General features: G+C 40.9%; 1 protein-coding gene across 1 annotated transcript in view; it reads right to left on the bottom strand.

Annotated features, from left to right (window-relative positions):
* Nucleotides 1-13879, bottom strand: part of Naip (NLR family, apoptosis inhibitory protein) — a 68003-nt gene extending 54124 nt beyond the window's left edge. The window contains 3 exon segments of the mRNA XM_013015826.1: nucleotides 9039-9150; nucleotides 10560-10599; nucleotides 13830-13879. Coding sequence (XP_012871280.1) covers nucleotides 9039-9150; nucleotides 10560-10561 — 114 coding nt within the window. The 5' untranslated portion in view covers nucleotides 10562-10599; nucleotides 13830-13879.
* Nucleotides 13880-16980: the final 3101 nt, after the last annotated feature.

The following is a 16980-nucleotide window of genomic DNA, read 5'->3' as shown; positions in this document are numbered from 1 at the left end:
GGGGGGGAGGAGGGAAAGGGAAGGTTGGGAATGTGGCTTAGTGGTAGAGGGTACTTACCTAGCATGCACGAACTCAGTACCACATAACAGAAAATGCTGGAAGTAGTACTGTGGCTCAAGTGGTAAAGCATTAGCCTTGAGCACAGAGAGGCTCAAGGACCGTGCCCATGCCCTGAGTTCAAGCACCACGACTGGCCAAAAAAAAAAAAGGTGGGGGGAGTGTGAGTCCCAGAGTTCAAGTCTCAGTACTAAAACCAAAATGAGTAAAATTAGTTTTGTTTTGTTTTTGGTGGGGGTGGAGGGGTGGAGTGGGGGGCTGAAGAATCCCAAATCTGGAAATAAGGCTACTGATTCGGTTAAACAGGGCAAGGAGCTTTCATTAGCTGTGTGGCTACCCTATTTGGGTAGTAGGATACAGCAGCCAAGATCTCTTACTACAGGGTTTGAAAAGGGAAAAAAAAACCACACAGGTGGTGTTTGTCAAAGCAAGCAAGGAGATTTACAAAAGCAAAACAGACTTAAGCTATAGAAGCATAAGTAAAACATAGCCTTGAATAAGCATTGAATATTTTAAATCTCAAAACATTAGAAACCCATTCCCATTCCCATGATTCTCAAAACATTAGAAATTCATTCCAATGGTTGGGGATTTACTGAAATTTTCTTTTTTTTGGTTGGTCATGGGACCTGAACTCTGGACCTGGGCGCTGTCCCTCAGCTCTTCAGCTCAAGGCTAGCCCTCTACCACTTGAGCCACAGCACCACTTCCAGCTTTTTCTGCTTATGTGGTGCTGAGCAATCAAACCCAGGGCCTCATGCATTCAAGGCAAGCACTCAACCATTGAGCCACCTTCCCAACCCTTAAGAAGAAATCATTTTTAATATAAGCCTTTGGCTAATATAGCAACCCAGGTAGCTGATGATACACCTCAAGGTTGTCAGTGGCCTTCAGCAAAACTGCCAGCCTAGGAAACTTGAGTGAGAGCGAGATGTTCTTTTGCTTTTACCAAGGATGGAAAAGGCTTAAGATGACTACTAGCCATTTGACCTGGAGTTTCTCTCTATAGAGGGGCTCAGCCTTTAATATCTGGCCCTATTTTTGATAACTAATAATCCAGTTTTGTTAGCATTATCCTTATGTAAAGTCTTCAGCTCCACCCCGTCCTAGACTTCCTGCCTTACAGCTAGCCACTCCCTCTCTGCCTCAACCTACCTGTGCATGCACCCACCTCACTACTAGCCCTAGAACTACCTGCCACTTGGATAGAGGCAGATGCCATGTGGTTCCTTTCCAGGGAGATATGGCCCCTCTAATAAGCCTTAAAATAATCTTTTTCCTGTGCCTGCTTGCCTCCGTGTGGTCCCGTGGGATGGTCTTGAAGGATCCTGACAGGTTTGGTCTCTGATTTTACAGTTTTAAGGTCTGAACTTGGTCTTCTGCTTGCTAGGCAGTATAGGTAGGCCAGTTGAGCGATGCCTCAAGCCCTGGTTGATTACTATATTTATACAAAATTGCCAAGATTATTTTTTTTGGGGGGGAGGGATCGGTTGTGGGGCTTGAACTCTGGGCCTGGGCGCTTTCCCTGTGCTCTTCAGCTCAAGGAGAGCGCTCTACTGGTTTAAGCCAAAGCACCACTTCTGGTTTTGCACTTGTTTATTGGAGGTAAGAGTCTCACAGACTTTCCTGCCCGGGCTTTGAGCTGAGATCACCAGATCTCAATCTGCTGAGTAGCTAGGATTAGGTGTGAGCCATTGGCACCTGGCTGTGAGACTCTTCTTTATCTTCAATAAACTACTCAAAAACTCCAGAAGTGGCTCCATGGCTCAAGTGATAGAGTGCTACCCTTGAGCAAAAGAAGCTCAAGGCCAGCATCCATTCAAGTCCCATGGGGGAAAAATGTGAAGTATTTACTTAACATCTCATCTACCTATTCCATTTTCATGTAGGCACCTAAGAAAAATAAAAACATGAGTACACAGAGCTTTGTAAAGAAATGCTGGTAGCAACTTTATTCAAACAGGCATGAAAACAGAAACAATCCGGATATCCATTAGGGATAAACAAATAGATTAACAATGAATTAACAATGATGGTAGTGGGCTTGAACTCGCCTTGTTCCTGTTGGGCAGGTGCTCTACCCACTTGAGTAATGCTCTCAAGCCTCAAAATATCAATATTAATGGAATATTCCACATAAGCAGCAAAAAAGGAACAAATTTCACATATACCGCAATATAAATATATCCCAAAAACATAAGCAAAAGCTATATACAATGGATGATGTAATTTATAATAATTATAACTCCTACATACCGGCAAAACCATACAGTAATAAAAAGAGATGGAAGTTTTCTGGTACAGGAAGTCCTGGTGAGTGTTGACTGCAAAGGAGCTCTTTGGGGGTGATGAAATGTGAAGTTATTACCTGAGTATATACATTTGTCAGAAGGCATAGAATTACTCAGGAGCATTTTAATTTGTATTAATTAAAATAATACCAACGTTTTAGGTTTTTTTTGTTGTTGTTGGTGGTGGTATGGGGCTTGAACTCAAGGCCTAGGTGCAGTTCCTGAGCTCTTTTGCTCAAGGCTGTCACTCTACTACTTTCAACTACAGCTCCACTTTCAGTTTTCTGGTGGCTAACTAGAGACAAGAGTCTCACAGGGACTTTTCTGCCTGGGCTGGCTTCAAACCACAATCCCCAGATCTCAGCCTCCTGAGTAGCCCAGGAGTACAGGTATGAGCTACCAGTGCCAGGCTAATATCAATGTTTGTTTGTTTGTTTGTTAAACTGCACATACATACAGCAAAGGAAACATCCATGTTTGAGATCTTTTCCATAAAGATACTTAAGTTTTCTGAAAGCTCAATAGAATTCCATGATCAGGACCTACTTATTTTTTTAGCGATGAGGTCTCACTAGGTTGTCCAGGCTGGTCTTGAACTCCTGAGTTCCAGTGATCTTGAAGATGTTTTAAGCTGCCTAAATATCTGTGCAATATGATTAGCAGCAGTTCTTATTAGCTTATCATTTATCACAATCACCTACAGTCCCAGAAGGAAAAGATAGGTTGTGGCTAAGTAACAGTTACTTCATTTAAAAAACTTATTTTTTGGACTAAGCAACAAATGCCTATGCATAAAGCTCAAAAAAACAAAACAAAAAAAATCAAAACTATCGCTCCATGTACCCTGGTAAGCCTCTCCAGAGGTCTTCTTTAGATATGACACGTTCTTCCAGAGCTCACCCCTATGTTAACAGGTCCCTTACTCACATGCCTTCCCTGCCTAGACCCAGGTTACAGATCTTTCCACTGTTACACCTGACACATTAGCTTCTCCACAAGGACTGCAGTATAAGTCTGTGTGTGGCTTTTGTGTTTTTTTCTTATTGTTTTTGGTGGTACTAGACTTTGAATTCAGGGCCTTGTGCTTGTTATGCAACTGCTCTACCACTCACTCTCTCATCCCTGGGTCTGCTTTATTTTTAGGCTCAGATATTCACACATGGATTGGGTTAGGGCTTATGTAGCATTTTGTCAGATTTGTAGCTGATAGAAAAGGTTTGTTGAGTGAATAATTAGTGACTAAAGAATTTGCAAACTGTTTTTGACTTGTGGTATGATTGAATAGTAACTTAATAAGATGAATAGAGTCCTCAGTCCATTCTGTAAAACTTCTCCCAAGAAAAGAATTAGACAACATGCAATTAATGAATCCTCTACCCTTATGGAATGGAACCCAAAAGAAGTCGTAGAGTATTGTACTCCCAAGGCTAATTCCAATAAGTGTGACCACTTCTTGTGTGCCCTTCTCTTCTCTGCTACAGGCCTCAGGGACTAAAACTTCCTGCCTTTTCTTCTGAACACAGCCACTCACTAAGTCCTTGGGATTCCACCAACCCACAGCCCAAGCTCCACATATACCCTGGCTCCTCATTATTATTATTTTTTGGGGGGAGGGGCCCGGTCATGGGGCCTGAACTCTGGGCCTGGGCGCTGTCCCTCAGCTCTTCAGCTCAAGGCTAGCTCTCTACCACTTGAGCCACAGCGCCACTTCCAGTTTTTTTCTTTTTTGCTGAGGAATCAATCGAACCCAGGGCCTCATGCATGCAAGGCAAGCGCTCTACCACTGAGCCACCTTCCCAGCCCCTGGCTCCTCATTATTATAAGATCATTTCATCATACAAATGTGTTTACCATGTTAGAGACAGAGGGGACAAAACACAGATATGACACAAACATGAGGAAGTTACAAACTAGTAAGTAATCTTACAAAAGCCCACAGTTCCTTCCACATGCCACCCTGACCAGAAGGAACCTGAATGGCCCCATTGTGACATGTTAGTGCTTTGCTTATTAAAACAACAAGCTGGGTGCTGGTATCTCACACCTATAATCCTAGCTACTCAGGAGGCTGAGATCTGAGGACTATGGGTTGAGGCCAGCCTGAACAGAAGAGTGTGTGAAACTCTTATCTCTAATCATTACAAAAAAAAGTCACAGTGTTAGCCAGATGTTGGTGGCTCACTCCTGTAATCCTAGCTACTCAGGATGCTGAGATCTGAGGATCATGGTTCAAAGCCAGCCCAGACAGGAAAGTCTGTGAGACTCTTATATTCTGAATGTTACTATATTCTAAGCAAATGTACCTCATCCTCTTAGATCTGAGACACAAGAAGAAACGGAGAGTCAAAAAAGTGGTAAAAATATGATCAAATCTCAATATAGGCTGATTAAAACAAATATTAATATCGTATGATATGGAAGAAATGCAATAATATACATGTGAGGAAGGAGTCCTTGTATAGTCTGCAAGGAGGTGAAGGTCCATTTTGACTTTCAGCTTGGATAACTAATAAATGAATACAAATAAATAATGCCTCTTCAGATTCCCTTTGTCTACCCATTCATCATTCATTCATTCATTCATTAACTTTTTCCATGTAAGGCTGACCCTCTATCCTTGAGTCATAACTCTATTTCTGCTATTTTGATGTTTAATTGGAGACAAAGAATCTTTTAGATTTGTCTGCCTGGGCTAGCTTTGAACTGTGATCCTCTGAGCTTAGCCTTCTGAGAACTCCGATTACACCATGACACACTAGTACAAAAGTATTGTCTGTTCCACTACTGACTTTACCCAGCTTCCTGGATTGGCCATCAAACTGAAGGCACCAAAGCTTTTCTGACAGGGTTTGCCCACCATCTCCCAGAGTTGGATGCAATGCTATAGCACTCCTTCATAGGATCAGCTTGCTGAGCAGTCACCAGGAAATTATCGTGGGTAAACTTTAAGCAATGGTTAATGGGAAAGGGAAGGAGTTAGAAAAGTTACCTCTTCTTCCTTCCTTTAACAGACAGCCCAGAGAAATTTCTCCTGACAAATCTTCCAGGGAAGCTACCTGTTCTAAGGGAACACACTGATGGGAGACTCCTAAGCCTTTCTTCAGTGTCACAAAGCATGGCTCCTGTAGGAACACACGGCAGATTTCCTCACCCTGCTTTCCCTTTGCTTCTTCAACTTCACCTCCTACATCAAGGAACAGTACTTCTATTTTTGCATCTGTCTTTACTTGCTAGAGGACCCAAGCTAAAATATCCTGTATAACTTCTGCTGACTATTAAAAGAATAAAACACAGCATACAATTTCCTAATTAGACAGAAAATAATCAACTTTTAAAAGGCAAGAGAGAAAACAAGATGGAATAGTTGAAAATAATAACACACAGATGGACAGATTAGACCAAAAATTTATCAGTGATAATACATGTATTAAATGTAAATATATTAGACATATGTAATTATATAAAATTTAATTTACAGATTAAATTTGAATGGATTTATTGTTGTTTTTTGTTTTGTTTTGTTTTTGTTGGTAGTAGGGCTTGAACTCTGGGCTGGGCCTCTGTCCCTGAGCTCTTCAGCTCAAGGTGTGTGCTCTACCACTTGAGCCACAGCACCATTTCCATTTTTCTGGAGGTTAAGTGGAGATAAAGAGTCTCAAGGACTTTCCTGCCCAGGCTGGCTTTGAACCACAATCCTCAGATCTTAGCCTCCTGAGTAGCTAGGATTATAGGTGTGAGCCACCGGTGCCTGGCTTAGATTTAATGTTTTAGTTAAAAGATAAAGATTGTCAGACTGAATAAAAAGAGTATGAAGTATAATTTAGTGTTAAGAGTGTCTAGCAAGAATGAGGCCCAGGATTCAATCTTCAGGACTGACAAAGAATATGAAGTAAAAATGCATACATTTATTATCCTAAATTCAATCTCTAGCACCATCAAAAAAATTTTACACATTTGGAGCCTTAAAATACAGCATAGAGTTTCAAGAAATTAAAAGTCATAACTTTTAATCACTGTGTGTACTTTTGCAAACTCTTTTTTCTTTTCTTTTTTTTTTGGGGGTCCGGTTGTGGGGCCTGAACCCTGGGCCTGGGCATTGTCCCTCAGCTCTTCAGCTCAAGGCTAGAGCTCTACCACTTGAGCCACAGTGCCACTTCCGGCTTTTTTCTTTTTGCTTATGTGGTGCTGAGGAATCGAACCCAGGGCCTCATGCATGCAAGGCAAGCGCTCTACCACTGAGCCACCTCCCCAGCCCTTTTGCAAACTTTTTTCCCCTCCAGTACCAGAGATGGGACCCAGAGCCTCATACATGCTAGGCCAGTGCTCTATCACTTAGTTACATTCCCAGTCTTCATTTATAAAATCCTTATACAAACTATTATTTTTCTCTATTATTGTGAAAAAGGAAATTTCTCTGTAAGTATAACTAAAATACTTATTTTACCATTATCAGGTATACAAATGAGATCCAAAACTGAGGAAAGAGTTATGGTTGTCAAATTGACACTCTAATCTCTTTCATAGCTTATAGGAAGGTTCTAGTAACTTCTCAGGAGATAGCTGAAGCATTCAATCTAATCCAGGTAGGGGAAGCAGAATCACCTTAGAGGAATCTCCTGCATATCACTGTTTCCTTATTGGTATGCTATTATTATTATGTCTTTATTAAGAAATACATAATTTTGGGGATTTGTCAAAGACTTAATTGAAAATACTTCTCAGGACAGAGTTCCATTATCTTTGCTCATATAGTACATGGATACTGTCCCTGGGCTTCTTTTGCTCAAGGCTAGTGCTCTACCACTTGAGCCACAGCACCACTTCTTGCTTTTTTTTTTTTGAGTGGTTTATTGGAGCTAAGAGTCTCATGGACTTTCCTGCCCCAGCTGGCTTCAAACGGTGATCCTCAACTTTCGGCCTCCTGAGGAGCCAGGATTAGAGTCATGAGTCACGAGCGCCCAGCAAGCATTGTTTTATAAAATCACAAATTTCACAGTGGAACTCAATCTAGGGCAACTCAAGTTTACAGATATAAAATACACATACCTTTGCTTATGGAAGCTTTACTCGCTCAATAGGGTATACCTGGAAAGGCGTCCTGCCAATTATGAGACATCTGCACTGAACCTAAAACACAGACTTCATCATACATTCTCATCAAAGTTTCTCTGATGATTCAGGGTAGGAAAGTTGCAAAGGGAAAAATTAAATAATCCCTGGAGATGAAATTAAGCAAGGCTAACAGAGACAGAGACCCCCCAACTTTGACCTTCACTAATTAATCTCAGATACCAAATAACAACAAAATGTTAAAATCAGATATAACTCCTTAAGTAAATATTATTTTGTAGGTTGTGAGGCTTGAACTCTGGGCCTAGGTGCTGTCCCTCAGCTCTTCAGTTCAAGGTTAGTGCTCTACCACTGGAACCACAGCACCACTTCCAGTTTTCTGGTGGTTTATTGGAGATAAGAGTCTCAAAAGACTTTCCTGCCCCGGCTGGCTTTGAACCATGATCCTCAGATCTCAGCCTCCTGAACAGCTAGGATTACAGGTGTGAGCCACCAGTGCCCGGCTTAAGTAAAATATTCCAAGCAATAAGCTTAGCATATAAGAGAACAAGAATTGGGCTGGGAAGGTGGCTCAGTGGTAGAGCGCTTGCCTTGCATGCATGAGGCCCTGGGTTCTATTCCTCAACACCACATAAGCAGAAAAAAAAAGCCAGAAGTGGCGCTGTGGCTCAAGTGGTAGAGTGTTAGCCTTGAGCTAAAGAGCTGAAGGACAGTGCCCAGGCCCAGAGTTCAGGCCCCACGACCGGACCCCCCCCCAAAAAAAAGTACAAGAATTAAATAAGACTTTTTGCCCTCACAGCATCTGAATCTTAGATTGAGTTAGCTTTCAAGCTGGGTTGCCAGTAACACATAAAGTTAAAAGTGTTACCCACATTTCTAAATGACTTCTGATTGTGGTCATAGTATGTGTGTTTCAGTATTTAACCTAAAAGATCCCTGTGAGGGGCTGGGAATGTGGCTAAGTGGTAGAGTGCTTGCTTAGCATGCCTGAAGCCCTAGGTTCCATTCTTCAGTACCACATAAAACAGAAAAGACTGGAAGTAGTGCTGTGGCTCAAGTGGTAGAGCGCTAGCCTTGAGCACAGAGAGGCTCAAGGACAGTGTCCAGGATCTGAGTTCAAGCTCTAGGACCAGGGGAGGGAGTTTGGGGGGGGGGAATCACAGCCAATAATAATTTATAATTTCAGATGTATTAACTTTATAGATAACAAATTTTAGTTAATTCATAATTATGGTTAACTTTCACCTTATTCTAAACCTTGCACTTAACTTTTCCTAAATTTCCTTAACTTTTAACTAAATCAACACACTAAAAAAAATCATATTCTGTATTTACTCCAATTATAAAGCAGTGAGGTTATCATATCCATTTCATCATTATAAGTAATTTATACATAATAATGTCAAATGACCAAAAACATTGACTTAAAATTAGCTGGGTTCTAAGCATTTCTGTGACAGCACACAAATTAAAAAAAATATTGTATTTTCTTTATAAAAAGTTTAAGTTATATTTTTCTCTCAAATTGTTCTTCCCAATTTAATTAGAAAACAAACTTAAAGAGTCATTTTATTTACAGATGCCTATTTCTTCTTAACCCACATGTGGGAATCAAATACCTGAAGGAGTTGGAATCTTATGAATACAGCCAGGACAGCAGTGTAGAGATTCATGAACAAAAACGTCACAGTCCACACAGAAAACATTCTGGCACACAGCACAAACGTAGACCTATAGCAGAGAGGGCAAAGTTAATAAACAAAAGCTAACCCCTGCCTAGCCTGCTTTGCGTGTGTATATTCCAGTAAACTTCTTTTTTTTTTTTTTTGGGTCCGGTCGTGGGCTTAACTCTGGGCCTGGGCGCTGTCCCTCAGCTCTTCAGCTCAAGGCTAGCGCTCTACCACTTGAGCCACAGCACCACTTCCGGCTTTTTTCTTTTTGTTTATGTGGTGCTGAGGAATCAAACCCAGGGCCTCATGCATGCAAGGCAAGCACTCTACCACTGAGCCACCTTCCCAGCCCCTCCAGTAAACTTCTATTACCCACCTACCTACCTATTTTAGAGAGTACTAAATATTCTCACATCTAAGGCAACTTATTTCTAAAGGTTAGTGTGGGCATTAACCTTTAGAAATGACCTCATTTCTGAGAGCTTAAAGTGTATTTATTGTAGGACAGCCAAACTTCCTTTGTCTGTCTGTCTGTCTCTCTCTCGGCTTGAACTCAGGATCTAGGCATTATCTATTAGCTTTTTTGCTCAGGGCAGGTGGCCAATCATTTGAGTGAAAGCTCCACTTCTGGCTCTTTTGGTAGTTTCATGTAGATAAAAGTCACTTTTCTTTTCTTTTTTTTTTTTTTGGGCCCGGTCGTGGGGCCTGAACTCTGGGCCTGGGTGCTGTCCCTCAGCTCTTCAGCTCAAGGCTAGCACTCTACCACTTGAGCCTCAGAGCCACTTCCTGCTTTTTGTTTGTTGCTGAACCCAGGGCCTCATGCATGTAAGGCAAGCGCTCTACCACTGAGCCACCTTTCCAGCCCGCGTCACAGACTTTTCTATTTGTGGCTTTTTGATGGTTAATTGGAGATAAAAGTCTCAAGGCCTTTGCTGCTCAAGCTATTTTCAAATTTCAATCCTCAGATCTCTGCTTTCTAAGTAGCTAGGATTATAGATGTGAGCTACCAGCACCTGGCTATTATTTATTTGTTCCCATTTTCTCTTTATTTGCTGTAATCATATTAATGAAAAAATAACCCCATTACAAGCCTGGTCTTTAACAACCTATTTAAAATTTATTACACTGTTTCCTCAGTATTTCTTTCTTTTTTATTCCAATACTGGGGCTTGAAATTCAAAGTCTAAGCACCATCCCTGAGCTGCTTTTGCTCAAGGCTAACAACACTCCACCACTTGAGCCACAGCTCCATTTGCTGGCTCTTTAGATAGTTTTGTGGAGTTACACAGGAATGATCATCAGATATCAGCCTCTTAATTACAAGCGTGAACCACCAGTGCCCTGCTTCAGTATTTATTTTCTTCCTTTCTTTACTTTTTTTGGTGCTGGTACTGGGGCTTGAGCCACTAGCTCCCAGCTCTCAGTAGCTTCATATGTATTACATACTATTTAGAAAACCAATTAACTTACATGCTGGTCTTTCAATTCTGCCTGACATCCATAACAAAACCTGAAAAAGCAAGGTTAAGAATCATTTTTTAAGAATTTACTCATTAAAAATAGACTAGGGACTGGGAATGTGGCTTAGTGGTAGAGTCCTTGCCTAGCATGCATGAAGCCCTGGGTTCCGTTACTCAGTACCACATAAACAGGAAAAGCCAGAAGTGACGCTGTGGCTCAAGTGGTATAGTGCTAGCCTTGAGCAAAAGAAGCTCAGGGACAGTGCCCAGACCCTGAGTTCAATTACCAGGACTGAGGGGGAGAGGGGGAGAATAATAGCTGGAGCATAGTAGTTCATGCCTGCAATCCTAGCAACTCAGGAGGCTGAGACCTGAGGATCTTGGTTCAAAGCAGGCCCAGGCATGAAAGCCCATGAAACTCTTATCTCCAATTAACTACTAAAAATGTTGGAAGTGGAGCTGTGGCTCAAGTGGTAGAACACTAGCCTTGAGCAAAGAAGCTCAGGGAGAGCACCCAGGTCCTGAGTTTAAATCCCAGGACTGGTACTACCATCCTCAAAAATAAAAACAAAAACAGTAAAATCTCAATAACTAATTTCTTTTGGGGGTGGTGGTGGTGGTGTTAATGAACTCAGGGCCTCCAGCCAGGCAGAACTCTATGCTACTTGAGCCCCAGCTCTAGAATCCTTATTATTTTTTTGGTCGCTTATGGGGCTTGAATTGCGTGCTGTCCCAGTTCAAGGGACAGCACGCAGTTCAAGCCCCTGATCCTCTTTGTGCTCAAGGCTAGCAGTCTACCACTTGAGCCACAGCACCATTTTTCCATTTTTGGGTGGTTTATTGGAGATACAGGGTCACATCATGGAATTTTCTGCCCAGGCTAGCTTTGAAATGTAATCCTCAGATCTCAGCCTCTTAAGTAGCTAGGATTACAGGTGTGAGTCACCAGTGCCAGTCTAGAATCCCTTAAAAACCAATTATCTTTTTTTTTTTTGTCTGTCGTGGGGCTTGAACTCTGGGCCTGGGCACTGACCCTAAGCTTCATTTTGCTTAAGGCTAGCACTCTATAAGAAAACTGGTGGATTTATCCAGTAGGGCCAATATAAGAATAATGTGAGCTGAAAGTAGGAAAACATCTTAATTCTAGCCATACTTTACTAATAAGAGTGGTTGAGTACATAATTCAAGTTGGTGATAATTTTTATTATAAATTCTTAAGGAATTTGCTTCTGCCAGCCTTTGGTATTATAGAAAAAATGCTAAACAATTTTAATCCCAGATCATTTACATCTGACCTAATTTTTTCTCTCTGGAAGTATTTATGGCACAGACTGAATTTTACAGTTCTATACTTTAGTATAAGCCTGTCAATGTTAGACATTTGACAGTCCCTTCCAATCTAGAAAATTCTGATTTTCAATTTTCTTTGAACTTATTTCTTAGATGAGTTCCTACTCCACATACTTTATTTTCTCTGATATTGGCCCTACTAGATAAATCCATCAATTTTCTTTTCTTTTTTTTGGGGGTCCGGTCATGGGGCCTGAACTCTGGGCCTGGGCACTGTCCCTCAGCTCTTCAGCTCAAGGCTAGCACTCCACCACTTGAGTCACAGCACCACTTCTGGCTTTTTTTTTTCTTTTTTGTTTATGTGGTGCTGAGGAATCGAGCCCAGGGCCTCATGCATGCAAGGCAAGCACTCTACGACTGAGCCACCTTCCCAGCCCCCATAAATTTTCTTATATTTAACGCTTCTATATTATGTTCCCCACTCCACCCCAAATAGTAGGGTTTGAACTTAAGGCTGCATGCTCTTGCTTATGGCTGGTGTTATACCACTTAGGCTAGGTTTCCAGTCTGGCATTTTGATGATTAATTGGAGATGGAGGTTTACAGACATTTCTGCCCCAGTCGGTTTAGATCTGAGATCCTCAGATCTCTGCTTCCTGAGTAGCTAGAATTATAGTAGTACCTGCTACAGTTTTTTAAAGTGTCTTTTTGGGATTTGAACTATGGGCCTCAAGCAGGCATTCTACCACTTGGTTCACACTCTAGCCCTTTGTGCAGGTCTTTTTGAGAGAAGGGTCTCTGAATGTATCCAAGGCTTGCCTAAAAATTAAGGTCCTTGTGTATGTGTGTATGCTGGTACTAGAGTTTGAACCCAGGGCCTTGTGCTCTTGCTTGGCTTTTTCACTCAAAGCTAGCACTCTCCCAATTAAACCACATGTCCAGTTCCTGGTCTGGAAACAAGATACTCTAGCCTTGGACTTCAGTGTTGGGATTACAGGAGTGTGCCACTACACCCAGCTTACATATGCTTCTTCATCTTACATCTAATACTTCTCATTATGGGACATTTCTTCAGCTTTATCTACAAATTACCTAAAGGTACTTTGATTAATTAGATTGTGTATTCCTGCCCTTATTTTCAATGTGTGTTAAAGCTCAAGATAATCAATTATTAAATATTCAAGAATTTCAAAGCCGGGCATTGGTGGCTCACACCTGTAATCCTAGCTCCTCAGGAGGCTGAGATCTGAGGATCGTGGTTCAGAACCAGCCTGGGCAGGAAAGTTCATGAGACTTTATCTCTAATTTACCACCAGAAAACAGGAAGTAGCACTGTGGCTCAAGTGGTAGAGCACTCGCCTTGAGCTGAAGAGCTGAAGGACAGAGCCAAACCCAGAGTTCAAGCCCCACAACTGGAAAAAAATAAGAAAAATAATTTTAAATCTAGTTGTTAAACTGTTGGTAGCTAAAAACAGGCCAAGGTGGGGCCATCTTAGGAAACCACAAAATAATACCAAAGAATCTTCTCAGAGACTTTTGTTTTTTACCAAATATCATCATTTACTACAAATAAGTAAGCTTACATAAGTTAATAAATGACTAGAGAGGGCTGGGAAGGTGGCTCAGTGGTAGAGCGCTTGCCTTGCATGCCTGAGGTCCTGGGTTTGATTCCCCAGCACCACATAAGCAAAAAGAAAAAAAGCCGGAAGTGGCGCTGTGGCTCAAGTGGTAGAGAGCTAGCCTTGAGCTGAAGAGCTGAGGGACAGCACCCAGGCCCAGAGTTCAGGCCCCACCACCGGACCCAAAAAATAAAAAATAAAAAAAATAAATAAATGACTAGAGAAGCAGGTACATTTAATGAGTCATTTAGTCATAACCAGGCTATTCTACATTATCATTTTCGACATTAGAAGTAATCATACTGAAATCAATCTTGAAATCTTGAACAGTACCACTTATAACTGACATAGATTAAATGAAACTAGTATACCTTTCTCCTTTGTATTCTTCTAGAGGAATTTCTTGAAAAGCATCCAAAGGAAATAAATGGTGATAAGACCGTGCCAAATGGGGAGCAGACACCAAAGTGAGACCTACCACATAAAAGAGACATATTTAATAACCAAAATTCACAGACAATGGCTAAAAAGTTGAATGGTACAGCTTAAGCCAAATATTAAAAAAATATGTAAAATATTTTCCAAAATATTATTACTGAGCTATATTCCCAGAATGCAAGTGTTTCTAAGACTGCAGGTATTAACTATGGCCATTAAAGGAAATTTCAGGATGGAGTCTTAGTTCTGCCACTAAGTATGTAATCTCTCTTGCATTATTTTCTTATAAATGAAACAAAATTTTATAATTACCTAATTTTAACTCACCATTAGCTTATGTATATTTTATAAAGGTAAGACTCAGAATATTGTCTACTAACAGTGCCTTTGTGATTATACTCTATTTTTGTTAGCCGTGGGCTTGAACTCAGGGCCTAGGCTCAAGCCTAGCACTCTACCATTTTGAGCCATAGTGCCACTTCTAGTTTTCTGATGGTTAACTGAAGATAAGTCTCATGGATTTTTTTTGCCAGGGCTGGCTTTGAACTTTGATCCTCAGATCTCAGTCTCCTGAGTAGCTAGGACTACAGGTGTGAGCTACCAACACCTAATAAATGACTCTTCTACAGAAAGAGAAAGCTCCTCTACACTGTTTATTCTTAGAAGTGGAATAGTAGGCATTCAGTGAGAATATTAATCTTACTCTTCAAAGAGATGATATCCATAAGTGTATAATTCAACAACTACCTTTATTTCAGCAGTGAAACAGATGGGAAGTAATTTATAATTAATTTACTTGAGAAGAATAGTCATCTCCTAGCTGGACGCTGGTAGCTCATGCTTGTAATCCACCTATTCAGGAGGCTGAGATCTGAGGATTGCAGTTCAAAGCTAGCCCAGGCAGGAAGTTTATGAGACTCTTATCTCTAATTAACCAACAGAAAACAGGAAGTAGCGCTGTAGCTCAAGTGGTAGAGCATTAGACTTGAGCTGAAGAGCTGAGGGACAGCGCCCAGGCCCAGAGCTCAAGCCCCACAACTGATCACGCCCCCTCCCCCCCAAAAAAAGGATAGTCAGCTCCTTACCACATATTTTACATTCAACTGGAAGCTCACTGTACTTTGCCCGACACTGTGGGCAGAAATAGCCTCCTAATGTAAGCCCAGATTCAGTACTGTTATCCAAATGCCTGTGGGAGTAAAAAGAAAAGACTCTGAGAGGTGAGATATTCATGCATGCATACATACATGCATTTGTGTGACATATGCATGTTTCCCTTCATATACATGTGTGTACTACTGAGTGTGGGACAGAGAGTGGGGAGATGAAAAGCAAGAGCTAAAGAAATTATGTTGCCCCAGTCTAAACTCTGGATTCTATTTTAAAATTTATTTATTTATTTGAAAATATGTGTCATAAGCTAGGTAAACAAAAGAAACCAAGCAGGAGAGCCTCATGGCCAAGTTCAAGTCCCAGTACCAGGTCACATGACCACAAAATATATTTCCTATAGCTCATTTATGCTCTTCATGCTTTTTTTCTCTTTATTTTGAAGTTTCTCTTGCTGTCTTTTAATTCACTAGTCTTTTCTTTTGCCAGATGCATCTCCTAATGACATCTGATGAATTTTCCAATTCTGTCAAACTCTTCATTTCTAAAAGTTTGTAGGTCTTTTTTTTAATACCTTTCCTATGTCTTATGATTTTCAAATTCTCCTCATCTGGTATTTAAACATCTTTATTTACTAATTCTATCAATTACGTTTTATTCTGTCTCCATTGTTTAACTTCTCCACTCCTCTTTTGTGTGTGTATATGTGTATGTGTATGCCAGTACTGGGACTTAAACTTAAGGACCTACAGTCCTATTTGGGGGGGAAAAAAAAGAAAAAAAATATATGCCTGTGGTGGCTTTGAAACATGATGCAGAGATTGCTGCCTCTTGCGTTGCTAGGAATATAGGCATGGGTCACCAGCATGCAGCAGAAGGTAATCTTTCATAAAAGCTAGCACATTTCGGGGCTGGGAAGGTGGCTCAGTGGTAGAGCGCTTGCCTTGCATGCTTGAGGCCCTGGGTTCGATTCCTCAGCACCACATAAGCAAAAAGAAAAAAGCTGGAAGGGGTGCTGTGGCTCAAGTGGTAGAGCGCTAGCCTTGAGCTGAAGAGCTGAGGGACAGTGCCCAGGCCCAGAGTTCAGGCCCTACGACCAGACCCCCTCCCCCCAAAAAATAAATAAAATAAATAAGTTATAACTCAAGCAAATGAACTTAAAATATTAATGTATTATCATAGACTTACGCCATGCTGAAAGAAGGTTTTGCATCTTGATCAGAGAAAAAAGCCATGGTGTGTTGAGGAAATCCTTCATGGATAAAAACATGTATTGATTATTTTTCCAAGCAGTTCTAGGACTATAAAACTAAAAACTGTTGCTACCAGAAAGCCAGAAAAGTTATACACAAGCTCTTTCCTGCCACACACACACACACACACACATCTATGCATGTCTGCACATGCATAAAACTGATTATGAATCCAAGCTACAATAACAAGTAGAGAAAAGTTGAGGAAGATCTGTCTATTCCAAAGTGTATATATATCTACATTTTCTAATTTAGTAACAAATGTTGCTAATACAATTGAAGTTTATATTACAAGTGTCTACTTTTACTTTAAGCATATACTTCTATGTTTACGTTTTTTGGAACAGCCAAATTTTTATGTAACTTGCTCTCAATATATGTTCTAATCTCAGAACATGTGTTAAGGAAAAGAAGAAACCAGTAAAAAACCTCAACCAGGGGTTGGTGACTCATGTCTCTAATCCTCTCTACTAACAAAGCTGAGATATGAGGATCGTGGTTCAAAGTCAACCCAGGCAGGAAAGTCTGTGAGACTCTTAATTCTCCAATAAACTACTCAGAAAAAGCCAGAAGTGGTGCTGTGGCTCAAAGTGATAGAGTGCTAGGCTTGAGTGAAAAACAGACAAAGCCTACACCTTGAGTTCAAGCCCTATGACTAACAAGAAAAGAAAAGAAAAGAAAAAAAGGAAACTTCATTACATAAAAAACGTAAAATTAAGCC

Source organism: Dipodomys ordii, unplaced genomic scaffold, assembly GCF_000151885.1.
Source record: "Dipodomys ordii isolate 6190 unplaced genomic scaffold, Dord_2.0 Scaffold28, whole genome shotgun sequence".
In the NCBI taxonomy this organism is placed as follows: Eukaryota; Metazoa; Chordata; class Mammalia; order Rodentia; family Heteromyidae; genus Dipodomys; species Dipodomys ordii.
This window is presented reverse-complemented; position numbering and strand designations above follow the sequence as displayed.